The sequence below is a fragment of the Sphaerodactylus townsendi genome, linkage group LG16 (genome assembly GCF_021028975.2).
Source record: "Sphaerodactylus townsendi isolate TG3544 linkage group LG16, MPM_Stown_v2.3, whole genome shotgun sequence".
NCBI lineage: Eukaryota > Metazoa > Chordata > Lepidosauria > Squamata > Sphaerodactylidae > Sphaerodactylus > Sphaerodactylus townsendi.
The window spans coordinates 25659302-25675610 of record NC_059440.1 but is presented as its reverse complement, the minus strand read 5'-3'; the positions used below and the strand labels follow the sequence as shown (position 1 = coordinate 25675610).

The following is a 16309-nucleotide window of genomic DNA, read 5'->3' as shown; positions in this document are numbered from 1 at the left end:
CCTTATATGTGCCTCTTTTTAAATTTTAGACTTTGAAGAACTATAAGCCGTGTCTTGATGTATCTGTCGTGTTAGTTCTTTGCTTCTCTGTTAAAATTTGCTGTCAGCTGCTTTGAGTACTGATTTGAAACTAATCGGGATAATTGTGAAATATAAATATAAAATGTCACCCTCTTATTCTGCGACCTCTCTGGAGGAGGGAGGTCTCAGCTGGAACTAGATTTCAGCACAATGGAGAGCTACCCCAAATAAGCATCATTGGCTATGGCTTGCATGCATGCAAGCCCTTCTATTATCATTGGTTAATTTGGTCTGGTAGGTTTTTTGGTGGTGCTTCAAAAACCAGCAAAACCTATTTGACCCGAGATGACAATGGGATTAAAGAAAGTCAGTATATGCTCCATAAGGAATGACGACTCTGTGGTGCTGCCTTCACCTCTACGAATGACTTTTTTTTTCCAAATAGATATAATCAGTTTGGCATGGGGTTTCTCAGTCGTTGTGGGAAATGGCCAACTCACTAATGGGAATCTGGATCCAACTGAGTATATACGAGGATATAACGTGTCAATTGCCGCTTCTTCTCATCCCTATTTGTTTACTTCCACAGAAAAAAGGCAGCAAACTCAAAAGAACATCCAGTGTGGAAGAGGGTGAAGATGAGCTTGAGAGTCAAGGAAATTTAAGCAGGGCCTCGGTGCATTACAGCAAGTAAGTGGAAATGCATTCTGGGTAACGGAGGCCTTCTTGCACACAAACCACCAGACCTTTTGCCAAATTAACTGCAGCACCATCTGTTGCAGAGGAGATATTTAAGTGTGGTATTTAGTGTGTCTGATGAGGAAGACCTGGGTTCAGATCTCTGTTCAGATCGCTGGCTCCCTTTAGGCCAGCCATTTTGTCTCAACCTTGGTTGAGGAGAAAAGAGAAAGGCAACCACCCCAAACTCCTTAGAGCAAAGGTAGGACATCAGTCTCGTAAATAAAAGTTCGAAATGCAAGTTTTTGGCCTCAAGTGTAAAGAGTGAGTTTTGAAAAATGAAAAAGATTTTACAACAAGACAGAATTCAAGCCTGGAATTTATTAAATAAGGAGAAGAAAAGTATGTCTGCTCCTACGCTAAGTTTTAATCTGTTTAATCCAACAAATTGCAGAACCCGTTTCCTGAGGGTGTAAAATTCTGTTTCCACTTGGTTTGGGGGTTAAAAAGTTTCAAGGATATAAGTTTTTCTCATTGTTTTTTGTTAGGATAATTTAGTTTGGGAGTTGTTCTTTTTATTTTTAACTGTTGAGGGCTTCTCTTGATTATACACATTCATCTTTTTAAGCAAAATTCCAGTTGACAGTTTCTCCCTTGGTTCAGACTATGGCATCTTGTCCCCACAGAACCAGTCGGCAGAAGAAAACAATGAAATTATCCCGCGCTCTCTCAGACCTCGTGAAATACACCAAATCTGTTGGGAGTCACGATGTGGAATCTGCAAGTAAGTAGAAATTATCACCTGCTACAAACAGGAGGAATCACAGTGGTGAACCTGGAATATCCTGGGGTGTTGTGTGGTTTCCGGGCTGTATGGCCATGTTCTAGTAGCATTCTCTCCCAATGTTTCGCCTGCATCTGTGGCTGGCCTCTTCAGAGGATCCTCAGATGCAAGTGAAACGTCAGGAGAAAATGCTACTAGAACACGGCCATACAGCCCGGAAACCCCACAACATCCCAGTCATTCCGGCCGTGAAAGTCTTTTACAATATGTTAACCTGGAATATATTTTGCACAGAGCTCTTTGTCAGTCTTCATCATGTCCCTTCTTTTCCAATGGAAGTCCATTTTATTATTCTCACTGAGGAAGAGAGGGAGAGAGAGAGGGAGAGAGAGAGAGAGAGAGAGAGAGAGAGAGAGATTCTGGTACAGTTGAGATATGATGACAAATAGTGGCTTTAAAAGCTTATCTACCATGATTGTCTGAAATGACAAACTGTGGTTTGTGACAGGTCAGCAAACCAGAGTTGGAAACTGATTTTGCAGTCCAATGGTTGATTCCAATTGTGATTTGTAATGATTGTCAGAAACTAGGGTTTGCAGGTAATTGACAGACAGCAATAAAAACTTAGGCTTCGGAGTGTGCTAGCAAGCTGATACATCAAAGTTTCAGTGGTTGCTCAGAGGCTTTGCTTTGGCCCAAATGAACTTACACCATTCCAAAGCCATTGACTTTAAAGGTCTCAAAGGGGCACACCTTTAAAGGGGCTCACCTGCGAGTCAGGCAGAGGGGCAAGGAGGGTGGAGACTAACTTCCTGCCACAGTGGTGGGGAGGGGGCAGGCGGCAGCTTCCCACTGGCCCTCGATGCAATGTGGAAGGGATGCCGGCAGTGCAAGAACTGCTGTCAAATCTCCTTGTGATAGCACCGCAGGATCTCCTGCACCAGCCTTCACCCGACTGTTTGTGAAACACCCGTAGCTTCTCTCGTCATTTCTCCTCCCATGATTTGGTGACCTCACCACGGAAGGTGCCCCTTGACTCCAAAGAGGCCAGACTCTCCTTGTTCTCGTTTCAGTCTCCTCCAGCTGGCAGGTTTCGTCTTTCAGCGAGACGAAAGCTCATCAGATCATCCAGCAGAAGGCGGCCCAGTACCTGCGCTTCAACCAGCACCAGCTCTCCCGGATCTATCCCTCCTCCTACCGAGTGGACTCGAGCAATTACAACCCTCAGCCTTTCTGGAACGCCGGTTGCCAGCTGGGTAAGGGTGAAGAAGCGACATTTAAAAAGCACCCACACAATTAGACAACACAAATGTAATGGGGAAACGTGTTCACAGGTGGGGAGTGAGTGGTCTTCAGTGAGTCAAGGCACAATAGGAGGATGTCGGGCCGCTGCCTCTTCACCCTCTGGTCCCACTGATGGTAGCTGGTGGCTGGGAGGAGAGGGTCTCAGCAGCAGCTGCATCCGGGGATGATGGAAGACCTGTCTGGCAGCTTCTTCTCCTTCCTTCAGGCTTTGGCAAAGACCGTCTGTCTTCCCATGAGAAGGAAGACAAGCCTCACCTGTTCACATAGAGACTGTGGGAAGAAAGGATAAAAATTCTTCCTTTCCATGTAGAGCAGTGGTGGCGAACCTTTGGCACTCCAGATGTTATGGACTACAATTGGCCATGCTGGCAGGGGCTGATGGGAACTGTAGTCCATAACAGCTGGAGGGCCATGAGTTTGACACCTATGATGTAACGTTTGGAGCCACTGGGATTCCTGCTGGCTAGCAGGACGGTCTGCATCACTTAATCAGGGGCGTACCGCCAAGGGGGACATATGCGGTCAAATGTCCCTGGGCTATGGCCATTTAGTTACACTCCACACCCCTCCTCCTTTCCTCCAGGTGAGATGACCTGGTGCAAAAAAACATTGTTTGCTCATGGTGAGGGAGGTTGGCTGCCCATAAGGGGGTGAGATGTGTGGAAAACTCAAATTTTGCACCGGGCTCCATTTTCCCTATATACGCCTCTGATCACTTTCATTTTCATATACATCTTCCTCCTGTTTTGAACAGGCAGCTTGACCTTAGAAAACACTTTTTCAATTGATCTTCTGATTCAATTGATTTTCAATTGATCTTTTCCCCACCCCTGCAGTTGCACTAAACTACCAGTCGGAAGGGCGGATGCTTCAGTTGAACCGTGCTAAGTTCAGTGCCAACGGGAACTGTGGCTACGTCCTAAAGCCGAAGTGCATGTGTCAAGGTGAGGAAAGACGTCCTTTGTTATTACTTCTTGCTGATTGATGAAAACGTTTCTATCTGGCTTTTCTCATTTGCGGCTCAGGGTGGCTTACAGACCTTTCCATAGAAACCCCTGAATATAAAATGCATGATTCATAAATACATTTCTACAACAAACTCTATGCCTACAGCTCATATCCTGTAAATGCTCTAGCAAACAATACAGTCAGCTGTTGCTGAAGATCTACGATGGACATGTGTCAGGTCTAGGATTCATTCAATCACGGACTGTGGGATTTATCACACAGTAGCCTTTATTGAAACGAACACTGAACCTCTGGCTTTACAAAGCCAGTTCTAGCCCCCCCCCCCCCCCAAATGCTCAAAGCTTTATTACCTCTGCTGTCCACTCCCTCCCCTGCCTCCAGCTATGTAAAGTAAAAGCGGGAAAAGTGAGGAGAAAGCAAAAGTCCTTTCCCAAAGGGCCAGGGAAAGATAGGAAGCCATCTGGTTACCCCCTCTCCTTCACAGAGAAGGCCAAAGATTCCTCTGTTATCTACTGTTGCAGCAAAGGGAGTAAGAAGGAATGAAGGAAGACTCAGAAACCCAAAGAGGCCCCAGACATTAAGCACACACTGACAACATGCCTCCTCTTCGGATGACACTGACCCTATTTCATAAAGTGAAGGCCACTGTTGGGTCTCTAGGGGATGCCACGTGATTAGCTCCATATGAGAGGATGACCAGAAGGTGATGACCATCAGAGTGTTATTGGTGCACGTAAAGAGATGGTCCTTCAGACAGGAAAGGCCTGAAAGACAATAACCGGCCCCTTGAACTGAGCTCAGAAGTGACCTGAGAGCTGATGTAGCTGTTTTAGTCAACAAAAAGCACTTCTGTTGCAGACTCACGCAATCATTGCACTGCCGCAATTCAAATCAGCTAAAGTTTCCGGGCTGTCATCAAGGGCAGTTCTACACGAAGCATGTTAACAGTAGCACAGCCATGAGGTCAAAGAAGCAACCGTCAACTAAGTCGGCAGAAAGTTAAAAAGGGGGTGTTAACCAAATCCAGCTGATAGAAGGAACTTTTGCTATTGTGTCCACCTGCTTCTACAGTTTAAGAAGAAAAAATTTCAGAAATTATTTCAGAAGAAACTGAAATAATATCGAGGCTTGAAAATGCTGAAATGGAAATATGTCTTTGTTTCAGCAGGTTCAAACCAAATCAAATGCAACAAAATTTATTGTAATATGAAAGGTGTTCCAAAAAAGTACAGAAATACCCTCGTGGAATGTCACAATTCTCTCAACTTCTCAGAAACTTTAAGGGTCTAGTTGGGCTCACATTACAGTAAGTTCGGTTTTGCACCCCCTTCTTGCTCTCTGCTTGGGAACTCTTGCTTGTGATGAATCTCTCTGTTTTCTGCCTCTTTGATATTCCTTATCTGTTCTCCTGCACATGGCAAACACAACAGTTTTGGGGGAAATGCTGTACTACTGCCGCCTCATTGGGCTTACTGTTTGCAGCCTTTTCTCATGCTGGCCCTCATTGTCTTGATGTTGGCACACCCTCGGACTCTGATTTAATTAAATTTTGCTGTCATAGTCATGTCCTTCTGACAAATCTCTTGTCCTCTCTGATTGGTGGGGGGTGTTTTTAACAATGCAAAAGTGCTTGTTAACTTGTCTCTCATTTCTGCCTCTAAATAATTACTTCTTCCTATTCTGAACTTCAAATTAACTGCCAAGCAAGACTGCCAAGCAAGACCCTTCCTTCCTTCCTTCCTTCCTTCCTTCCTTCCTTCCTTCCTTCCTTCCTTCCTTCCTTCCTTCCTTCCTTCCTTCCTTCCTTCCTTCCTTCCTTCCTTCCTTCCTTCCTTTTGAAAGAATTATAGGCAGAAATAGGCAGGCAGAGCTGTGACTAGATATTTAGATAAATTTGGTTTCATTTACTTGGAAGCAATCTTCTAGTCCTCATGGGAAGTAAGATTTTTTTAAAAAGAAGAAGAAGCGTATAGTCAGCATTTGCTAAAAGCACCAAAGCCCAAATGTGCTTGCAGAAATGGTTACTGAGAGATTTCTCTTCCATTAATTTATCTAGTTTCTTGTTTTCAGTAATTTAAGCCAGATGCCGTGACCACCTCTTGTGACAGTGAATCCCATAGGCCCGTGGTGGTGAACCTTTGGCACTCCAGATGTTATGGACTACAATTCCCATCAGCCCCTTCCAGCATGGCCAATTGGCCATGCTGGCAGGGGCTGATGGGAACTGTAGTCCATAACATCTGGAGTGCCAAAGGTTCGCCACCACTGCCATAGGCTAACTGCTTTCGTTTTGTCTGTTCTGAATCTGCTGTCTATCACTTTCACTGTGTGGCTGTGAGTCTTGCCATTGCAAGAGAGGAAGAAAAACATTCTGTCTCCACTTTCTTCATACCACAGTCAATGGGATGACCTTTGGGGCAGCCAGAGGGAACTGAAGCCCTGAATTCCATGTACAGCCTCACTTCTGCCTGAAATCGCTACACTGTTCATTGTCCCCTCGCAGGTGTCTTCAACCCAAATTCCGAAGATCCGCTGTTCGGCCAGATGAAGAAGCAGCTTGTCTTAAGAATAATCAGTGGTCAACAGCTCCCAAAGCCCCGAGATTCCATGCTTGGAGACCGAGGAGAGGTATGGAATTGGAGAGAGCAACAGGAAGATCTGGGGCACAAAGCTAACTTTGAACTAGTCATTCTGTGGGCTCTCCAGGTGACTGCAGCAGCTGTCACAAACAACGACAGGCACATGCAGACAGGAAACTTGGTGTTTGCTTGATGCTGCCACCTGGGCCCCATCTGCCCGTGCAGAATAATGCACTTTCAATCCACTTTCACAATTGTTTGCAACTGGATTTTGCTGTTCCGCACAGTAAATTCCAGCTGCAAAGTGTATCGAAAGTGGATTGAAAGTGTCTGATTCTACATGTGCAGAAGGAGCCCTAGATTCTCATTTGCTCCAATGTTTTCTAGCAACACCCAGCTTCTGCTAACAGCAAGGGGAAATAAGGAAGTGATGGGAGAAAAATTTCAGCGCACCACTACATATAGGGCGACTTTTAGCTACCTCATTATGGATCCAAACTCAAATCTAGTTTTATGTTTATAGCTGGCCGCGCACCGCAGTCCTACACATGTCTGCCTCAGAAGCAAATCTAACAGAAGTCAGTGGGACTGACTGACTGACTGACGGACTGACTGACTGATGGACTGACTGACGGACTGAATGAATGAATGAATGAATGAATGAATGAATGAATGAATGCAGTCAGTGGGGCTTACTAAAGCATCTTTAGGATGCCAGCCTGTATCGGGAAGACCCTGGTTCTGAGCTCGCCGCTGCCACAATTACCAGGTGGCCTTAAGTGAGACACTCTCTGCCTCAGTTCTCTCACTTCCCTGCAATGTGGAGATATTCCTGAGCTACCTTACAAGGTTGTTGTAAGTCTTTCAACAAGATAACATACACTATGAACACTCACAAGCAGAGCTACATTGTCTTTTTGTAAAGCAGGATGGTATTCAGGCTGCTGAAATTCTGTCTGTTTCTTTTTCTCCCTGGAAGGAGGAGGGGGGGGGGATCCTGTAGCCTCATTTTGGACCTATTATGCAACACGTTCCTTTCCCCAAGACTAGCAGGTGCTCCCCCCCCTTTTCACTTTTGTGCAAAGGAGCTGAGCTTGCTTTATTATCCCCTGGGTGCCTTTGGGGAAGCGGCTGAGTGAAGCCAAGACACTCCATCACTGTGACAGGACCCCTATTCATGATACCTCACTGGAACAAAACATGGAAGAAAAAAACCCCATACACACACCCTGAAAGAGGCCCAAGTTAAAAACTCAGAACTTTTCTGTTAAACCACATAAAGCCACCGAGGTTGTCAGCAAAGATGGATGAGGCGGCTTGAGAGCTCCCCCCCCCCCGCCACCTTGGGCCGGCTTGTACAGCATCTCCCCCCTCCCCCATCCCTCAGTACTGCCTGATCACCACCTAAGGGGAAAGCATAGCCCCGGCCGTCTCTCACTGTGGCTGTTCACTCAACACTGTCTGAAAATTCAGGTGCAAGAGTCCCAGAGCGTACAATGCTTACTTTCACATCAGTTCTTGGGGTGGTGGTACATAGCTCTGTAATGGAAGAAAAAGGAGAGGAGTTTTGTATTTATATCCCAACCTTTATATCCTGTAGGGAGAACTCCTTTCCTCTCCCCTCCCCACAACAGACACCTTGAGAGGTAGCTGGGGCTGAGAGAGTTCTGAGAGAACTATGACAGGTCCAAGGTCACCCAGCAGGCTTCATGTGGAGGAATGGTGAAACACATCCAGTTCACCAAATAATAGTCCACCGTTCATGCAGAGGAGTAGGGAATCAGACCCAATTCTCCGAATCAGAGTCCATTACACATAACCACTACTCCATACTGACTAGGGAAACCCCTCTTTGCATGGAGAAGGGCCTGTATTTTGTCTCAGGCATCTCTGGTTGAAGGCATCTGGTTTATCAGTGTATTTACTCCCCTCACTTTTCTCCTCGGTGGGGCACCAAAGTGGCTATCAGGATTCTCTCCTCCTCCATTTTATTTCACAGCCAACTCTATGATGTAAGTTAGGCTGAGGTCGATAAACACGGAGCTGATTGGCCAGTTATCTGACTCCGTACGGCACTATAACCTGTTGTTAAATATGTCAGTAACAGTTTGGCCCCTTCTGCACATGCAGAATAATGCACTTTCAATCCACTTTCAGTCCACTTTGCAAACAATTGTGAAAGTGGATAGAAAGTGCATTATTCTGCATGTGCGAAAGGGGCGCTTGAGGTAGTTTGTGGTCAAGTCAGCCCTTCAGAGATGGAAATCTCAGAAATGATAGATCTGACACTCCTCTCCTCTTTTCCAGATTATAGATCCATTTGTGGAAGTGGAGATCATAGGCTTGCCCGTGGACTGCTGCAAAGAGCAGACCAGAGTTGTTGACGACAACGGTAAAGCTTTCATTCACTCCCTTTCTTGGTGATCTGGGCTGGTGTGAAGAAAGTGTCATTTTTGCCCTTAAGTCCACTGGGAGAGAACTCCGCCAGCATGACAACCATTTGGTCTTTTTTTGACATGGCCTGGCTAGGTCATCAATAACGAGACCCCTTGTCCCTTATTAAGGCTATAAAACCATGTTTATGTTTCCACAGAGGAAGTTAGATTTTCCAGGACAACATTCTAAAACCCAGCCTGCCCGATCAGCAAGATTGATCTGACACCCAAAAGGAGACAGGAATTTGAAAATCATTCTGATTTCAGACTTCAGACTAGCGAGAGACTTGCTCAGTCTGATACCTACCTCTGACTAGCTTTGTTTAAACTGGAACATGTTTTATTTTCCTTTATTTTCTTTCTTTTTAATAAAATCTTTAAAAACCCAGCCGTTTCAGAGTATCTGGATTAAAGAACACTGTTCTCTCGGTACTTTATTGGAAAGAAGGGCATCATACACCCCTTTTTCCTTCCCATGGTGGCAGCGGTGGGATTTGAACCCACGCCCCTGAGGAGACTGGAGCCAACATGGCTACCCTGAGAACAGAATACTAAGGTCATTCCAAAATGTATTGAGGGGCTAAACCCCACCACATGGTGACAGGGTTATGTGTTCCTGTGAAAGAGAGAGCCAAGACTGACAGGGCGAAGGTCACAGATCTTTGCCAAGTCTGTGAAAAGTAAATTGTATGGACAGGCAACCACATGAAATATACCTGCTATGAAATAACAGGGGTAGAGTTCTGTTATGATTATCCACACACTACCAATTAGAACAGGTGTGGGGAGTCTCCCTAAGAGGCTCAGTTCAAGAATAATACAACACAATGGCTCCTTCCACACACGCAGAATAATGCACTCTCAATCCACTTTCAATGCACTTTGCAACTGGATTTTACTGTGCAGAATAGCAAAATCCGCTTGCAAACAATTATGAAAGTGGATTGAAAGTGCATTATTCTGCAGAAGGGGCCTATGGCTTATTGTAACTATAGCTAGTTAATTTTAGGGCGTCTTTCAACTATGGCTGACAGACAATCCACAAACCCTGGTTTGTCTTCCCCAGTGCAGATTTCATGACCTTCCTTCTGGCCAGGTGTGTCCGTAGTTGGGAATTGCACAAAAGTGTCCCAGGGAGCAAGCTAGGATTTATCCTGGGCGTCTGCATTACACTGTGGTCTTTTCCTCACAGCAGAAATAAAACATCTGGAGGACGAACATGCACACACACTGGCTTCAGTAAAAAAACCCCAAAGCCTCTGACTTTCTGCTCCGCAGGTTTTAATCCAATGTGGGAAGAAACTCTGGTGTTCTCCCTGTGTATGCCAGAGATTGCATTGGTGCGGTTCCTGGTGTGGGACCATGATCCTATTGGGCGAGATTTTATTGGACAGAGAACAATTGCATTTACAAGCATGATGCCAGGTAAGATGGCAGCGTTTTATTTTATTTCAAGGAAGAGCCGTCTTGAAAAGATTCTGTTTTATCACACTGGTATTAACCATGCCATGGACATACCCAACCATAAGGGTATGTCTGTGTAGATGAGGGGAGTGGGTTAGGCAGATAAAAATGGTTTGGTTCTGTAATGCTTTTTTGTAAGTTCTGTGGGGTAAAGCAAATGGACTGCTGTTAGCAGTTCTGGTGGGAGAAGGGCAAAGGTTGTTTCTCCCAATAAAGTAATGGTCTGGGACAGATTTATTCTATATCTATAGCCATGTTCATGGTCTCCTAAGGGATGTTCTCAGTTTTCTCATTCCCTGCTCTGATTTTGCTTTTCTTTTGTGGAAACCAAACTCATGTTTCTTTCCGTTTGATTCACTGTAACTGGTGCTTGATGTTTTAAATTTTTTCATACCTGATTTCCCCCATAAAATGTGAGCAGTTTTTCAAATCCTCTTATGTTCTATTAAAGAAGCAACATACACTATATTAATGACATATTGTGCATAGGAAAAACCATCTGTGAATTTAAAGACTGCTTGGGATGCAGACAATTACAAATTCATCTACAAACTGAAACAACTGACAATTTTTAAAAATGAAATGAGGAGTTTTGTCCTGTAATATAGAGGCCCATGTAATATAGGAGCCCATATATACTAGAGGTCTCTACTTAGGTGCAGTTAAGCACACATTCCTCTGGGGGGCCTCAGAGGAAGCCAGCCCATTTCCTGGGATCCCCGCCCCCGGGGGAATGGGCTGGCTTCCTCTGAGACCCCCTAGTGGAGGGTGTGCTTAATTGCACCTAACTGGAGGCCTCTAGCATATATGGGCTCCACCTATCTTCTGCTGCCCATCATAATGACAGTTTGGTGGTTATTTGCCAGCTGCCAATTTGTGCAATGCAGGCTTGATGGGAGGGATTTCATAGTCAATGGGTGAACTTCAAAGTCCTTTGTGAAAGGAACCAGTCTCTTTCTTGCTCTCTTTCCCCCTTTTTGTCCTAATTTTTGCTGGCAGTTCACCAGCGGCTGCAATTACTGCCTGCACTATTAAAATGAGCCTGTAGTTGAGTATATGCAAAATATAGAGGCTTTAAAAACTCCTCTCCCTCCCACGCGTCCATTTCCTCCTCTCTCTCTCTCTTTTTGTGCCTTCCCGGTTCAGATAAAAGCACCCTGTGCTGTTGTTAGAGTTCTCTCCCCGTTTTCTTTCTTCTTCAAAGTAGAGGAAACTTGGCCAAGTATTCAAGAAAGGGGAAGGAATCCATCTGGCTTCCAGAAAAAGAGAGTGGAAAGTGAGAGAGAAAAAAGAAAAGTTCCGATTATGACATTAATAATGGCTCCCGAGGGAGCAGCGAATCAATTAGAAATGCAGAGATTGACAGCCACAGTGAGGAGCCGCGGCGAGGAAGAAGGCGCAGAGTCCTTTGATAACACAGGAGTCGAGGACGGACCCAAACATTGCAAAGGGGCCTCTTCTCAGGCTCATCAAATGTGTCAGCAAGATCTTTTCAAAACCAAACAAACCTTAAAATGAGAGACTGGGAGTTTCAGAAACTGAGTTTGCTAACTGCAGTTCCAGCTCAGTAAGGTTGACTTTCAGTTCAGACCTGGACCGCTTGGCATTTGGGTCGGTAGATTCGGTCCGGACTACGTAAGAGTCAGGACCAGTAGTGAAGAGTCATCCTTGAGTCCTGGACCTTCTGGAACGCCAGCTGAAATATGACCCCTGATCCACTGCCAGACTCAGTCAATTTCCTGGGTCCATTTAGCTTTGCCTCCCCCATTCTCTGACTCCATCCCTTCTCTACCATGATTGATTCCAGCAAGTTGTTTGCCTTAATCAATTTCCTTTTCCTTTCAGTGCCTTAAACTGTGCAACGAGCCACATGGGAACAATTTTTTTCCTTCCCCCTCCCCCCGCCCGGCTTGCTCCCACCCCAAACCTGCCTTCATCTTTTCTCATCTTCAGATGTGGGTACCTGATTTTTGCCCCCTTCCTGGGGCAAAATGCAGTCTGAGGTGGATGTTTACAAATGAGGGGTTGTGCGTGGGGTTGGGCTTTCTCCAGAGCTAGGATCCAACCCATATCTGGCCTTCTCACAGCTGCATTTTTGAGGCTAAATTATCCATCAAGGAATCAAGCCACATATTCGTGTGAAAAATGGCCCCTCTCAGAAAAGGAGGAGGAGTGTGGGGGCGACTTTCCGCCCCCATGTGACTGAATGGTCACAGCCCAGGGACATTTGACCCCATATGACCCCCTGGGCAGTACGCCTCTACTCTCAAGTCTATGATTCAATGAGTAGGTAGAGTCAGAACTCGATCCACTACCCTTGCTTTGTTCTGTGTTCCAGGCTATCGGCACGTGTACCTGGAAGGCATAGAAGAAGCGTCCATCTTTGTTCATGTAGCTATCAATGACGTATGTGGTAAGGTGAGTAACCGCAAGGTCTAAGAAGGGAGGATAGCCCCTCCCCATGGGCAATATTTTGGCAAGGAATGGCAGCTGTTGCTATGTGACTTCCAAATCAGATTGCAGTATTAGTTAAAAACGAGCCAGTAGAACAAAGAACGTTTTCATCCTTTTGATAATCCCAGGAATCCCTCAATGCGGCTTATAGCCGGCGAGGCAGAGTCTTGGTGCTTGGCATCTGATATCCCCTCTGCTTGTAGTCTAGCACACTGAAGCACGTTCCTCTACTAAGCACACATGTGGTTGAAGGAAATCAACCACGTGAGACTGGTGAGTTTTCTTCCCCTTTCGGGGTGGCATTTGGGCAGAAATCGTCTATCTGAGCCATGCTTTTTAATTTCCGCTGCGAGGCCATTAGATAGAAGGCTACTGCCATTTCAAATTCACCCTGAAGCGGGTCACTGATTGAGATGGGTGGAAAGGGGAAAGGAAAAGAATGGGGAAGTCTGGCCCAGTTATAAAATGATAAGTTGTAGCACTGGACAAGTCCCGTCATTTCAACGGAACTTTCTGAAGAAAATTTCTTATGAGAAATATATCCTATGTACGTATCTTTTGCCCTGACCTGGATCATGCAGCTGGCCTGACCTTGTCAGATCTCAGAAGCTGAGTATGATTGTCCCTCTTTGGCACTGGACTGGGAAGCCACTGAGGAAGACTATGATACACTGAGGAAGGCTACAGCAAACCACCTCTGTTTAGATCTTGCCTTGAAAACCTCACAGGGTTCCCAGAAGTCAGGTGTGACTTATTGGTGCTTTCTACCCGACAATGTTTACATCTGGTGCTCCCTAATTGATTCATAAATGAATGCTACCGATATGTGCATAGAAGAGAAAATAGTAGTTCTAAACTTTGTTTAAGATGAAGCTAGCATGTATTAGAGCAGACGTCGTCTTAGAAGAGGTGTTCTTTCTGGTGTTGACAGTAAGGGCAAAAGTACTTTTATGACTGGGGAATGCCTCTTCTAAGAATCTGTCCTGTGAAAATGCCTCTTCTTGCCTCTCCTAATCCGCACTCTCCTAATCATCACTTCTATTATTATGCCTCTCCTAATTACTGGTAAAGGAAAAAAATGCATCTTCTGTAATGGGAGGAATATCTCTTCTCATATCTTCTGTATGTTACAGAAGTAGGAATACCTCTTCTAAAATGGATCCATTCGTGTATGAATTAAATCCGTCATGCCAAAGGGTCAATCTAACCTTGTTTGTTTTTAGAGAATGAATGCACACATCGTCTTAGAAGAGGTGTTTTGTCCAGTGAGGTAGGGAAGGGAAATGCCTCTTCTAAGATTAATCTAAATTTTCTAATGAATGAAAACAAACTATCTGAGGAAAGAAATGTGCTTTGTTTATAAAGCATGCACATGTCTCTTAGCAGTCATGTTCTTAGAAGAGGCATTCTCTGTTCTCTCACTCAGGAAAGAATGGTATCAGTATTTAAAATAATGTAGGGAAGCTGTAAAACTGCTGCACGGTTAATCTGGGCAACCTTTTTTTAGTTCTCCTCCTCCTCAAATTTATAAACCCCCATCTGTATGCCTGGTTTACAAAGCATGTTTATAATATGATTAATTTGATCTGTTCATTGACTAAATGGGCCACCCTTACATCATGTATGGCAGTCATTTCCCTCAAGAAATTACTTTTGCACAGTTCCACAGGAGGATTGCATTGCAACAGATGTGTGTATATGGCTGGAAAGGGTTCTGCCCAAGATTTGAGCCAAAATATTTGTGCAGAAGGATCACGTACTGACTGGGAGTGTGGGCCACCATGCTGCGTTGGTTGGAAAGTTTGGTATAAATGCAACAGGCCCAGTTTGATGTCCTTGCTTGGTCAGCGTGGTGAAGTGGTTAAGAGCAGGTGGATTCTAATCTGGAGAACAGGGTTTGATTCCCCACTCCTCCACCTGAGTGACAGAGGCTTATCTGGTGAACCAGATGTGTTTCTGCACTCCTACATTCCTGCTGGGTGACCTTGGGCTAGTCACAGTTCTCTCAAAACTCTCTCAGGTGTCTGTTGTGGGGAGAAGAAGGGAAAGGAGCTTGTAAGCCACCTTGAGTCTCCTTACAGGAGAGAAAGGTGGAATATAAATCCAAACACTTCTTCTTCTTGGGAATCACTAGTTAATTTGGGGCAAATTGTTGACTTTTACAAATGACCCAATTCCTAGGACTGTTCTAAGGATGGGCCATACAAATCCTTAGCTGTTCGTTGATCGGAGGCTGCAACCCGACGCATGCTTACTTGGAAGTAAAACCCTCTGAGCACAATAGAACTTTCTCCTGGGTAACACCATGAATATGTTTGTTCTGGGTCAACGAGTAATGATTTGGGGACATAAATTCTAGGTGGTGAAGGATTTGGCTCTAGATGTTTGCCTTGGTCTTAGTTTGTTCAACTAATATATGACTGGCCTGGGCCCCCAGTGGTGTCCGTTGATGTATTTGCATGTTACGCTGAAAAATACTAACCAATCGGTTTGCTTCTGCTCTTCCATTCCAATTTCAAGGATTCTCTTAGGGCTATGGAAGAAAAACAAGCATATATCCCCTGTGTATGTGTGAGTGCGTCTGTGTGTTTGTCTCCATAACGTCCTGGGATGTGTACAGTTTTCTAATCTTTTCCAAGCTCTTGAATGAAGACACATTTAACATCTTGTGGCAATCTCAAAGGGGTCACCCTCTTTTGCTCTGCCCCCTTTCCTACATGGTGTACCCACCAGATAACTTTTGACAGCTGAGTCCCTTGATAAGCAGGCTGTGGGCTGGGCTGGCTTTTCTGCGTCTGCCCTCCTGTATCTCTGTACTTCTTTCTGATGGTGCTCTGGCAACCTCGATTCCTTATGGTGCTGTGATTGGCAGCGTATTTCTAATCTTATATATGGGAGGACGCACAAATGGGATATCTGTTGCCTACATGCCCTGCTTCTCAAAAGCATCTGGGAGAGCCCTTTTTGGAAGGATGGTACTGACCTACCTGAATCTTTATTTCAATCTAGGTGGGTGCATTCTTATGCCAAAGCTTGGGTGAATTGGTTACCACTGGCCTTTAAAAATCTCTTTCTCTTACCCCCTGGTGGCAGTTCCCTCTTCTAATTTCCCTTAAAAATGTTCTACTCCCCCCCACCCCGAAAGCACTCCCCTTCCTGTCTAAAATTTTGAAACCCATGAACAAAATACTGGGAGGCGGGTGGGAGAAAAGAGAGAGGAGACGGTCTCCTTCCCTCCCTTCCCCTGTCTCTCGATCTTTCTTTTCCTATCCGTTTTCTCCAAAATAAAACTTCTCAGCGACTTTCCTGTGGTTGTGTAGCCCTAATTAAAGGCAGGAAAATGCAACAGGAGGCAACCAATATGTACTAAGGAGAACAAGGAACCCTCTGTCTGGGTTCAGAGGAGTCCAGGAAGAGCCGGAGAGCATCCGATTCCAGATGCTCTTGATCCCCAGGGGAAGAATCTGACTTTTGAGTGTTGCCTGGCAACCTGGCAAAAGGAGCTGGGCATTGTAACCTCCACCTTCCACAGGTTCAACCCTCAGAGAAGGGGCCCCAGGCAGGGAAAAAATAGAAACAGCATGATTGTCATTTTTTAAAAAAATTCAGCTTCCCTTTCT

General features: G+C 45.2%; 1 protein-coding gene across 9 annotated transcripts in view; it reads left to right on the top strand.

Annotated features, from left to right (window-relative positions):
• PLCH2 (phospholipase C eta 2) overlaps window positions 1-16309 on the top strand; it is a 308320-nt gene that overhangs the window by 274609 nt on the left and 17402 nt on the right. For all 9 annotated transcript variants that reach the window (XM_048518901.1, XM_048518904.1, XM_048518902.1 and 6 more), the window contains 8 exons: window positions 611-711; window positions 1386-1483; window positions 2557-2739; window positions 3625-3732; window positions 6261-6385; window positions 8644-8728; window positions 10050-10196; window positions 12574-12653. In XM_048518901.1, coding sequence (XP_048374858.1) covers window positions 611-711; window positions 1386-1483; window positions 2557-2739; window positions 3625-3732; window positions 6261-6385; window positions 8644-8728; window positions 10050-10196; window positions 12574-12653 — 927 coding nt within the window. The remainder of the gene's footprint in view (window positions 1-610; window positions 712-1385; window positions 1484-2556; window positions 2740-3624; window positions 3733-6260; window positions 6386-8643; window positions 8729-10049; window positions 10197-12573; window positions 12654-16309) is intronic.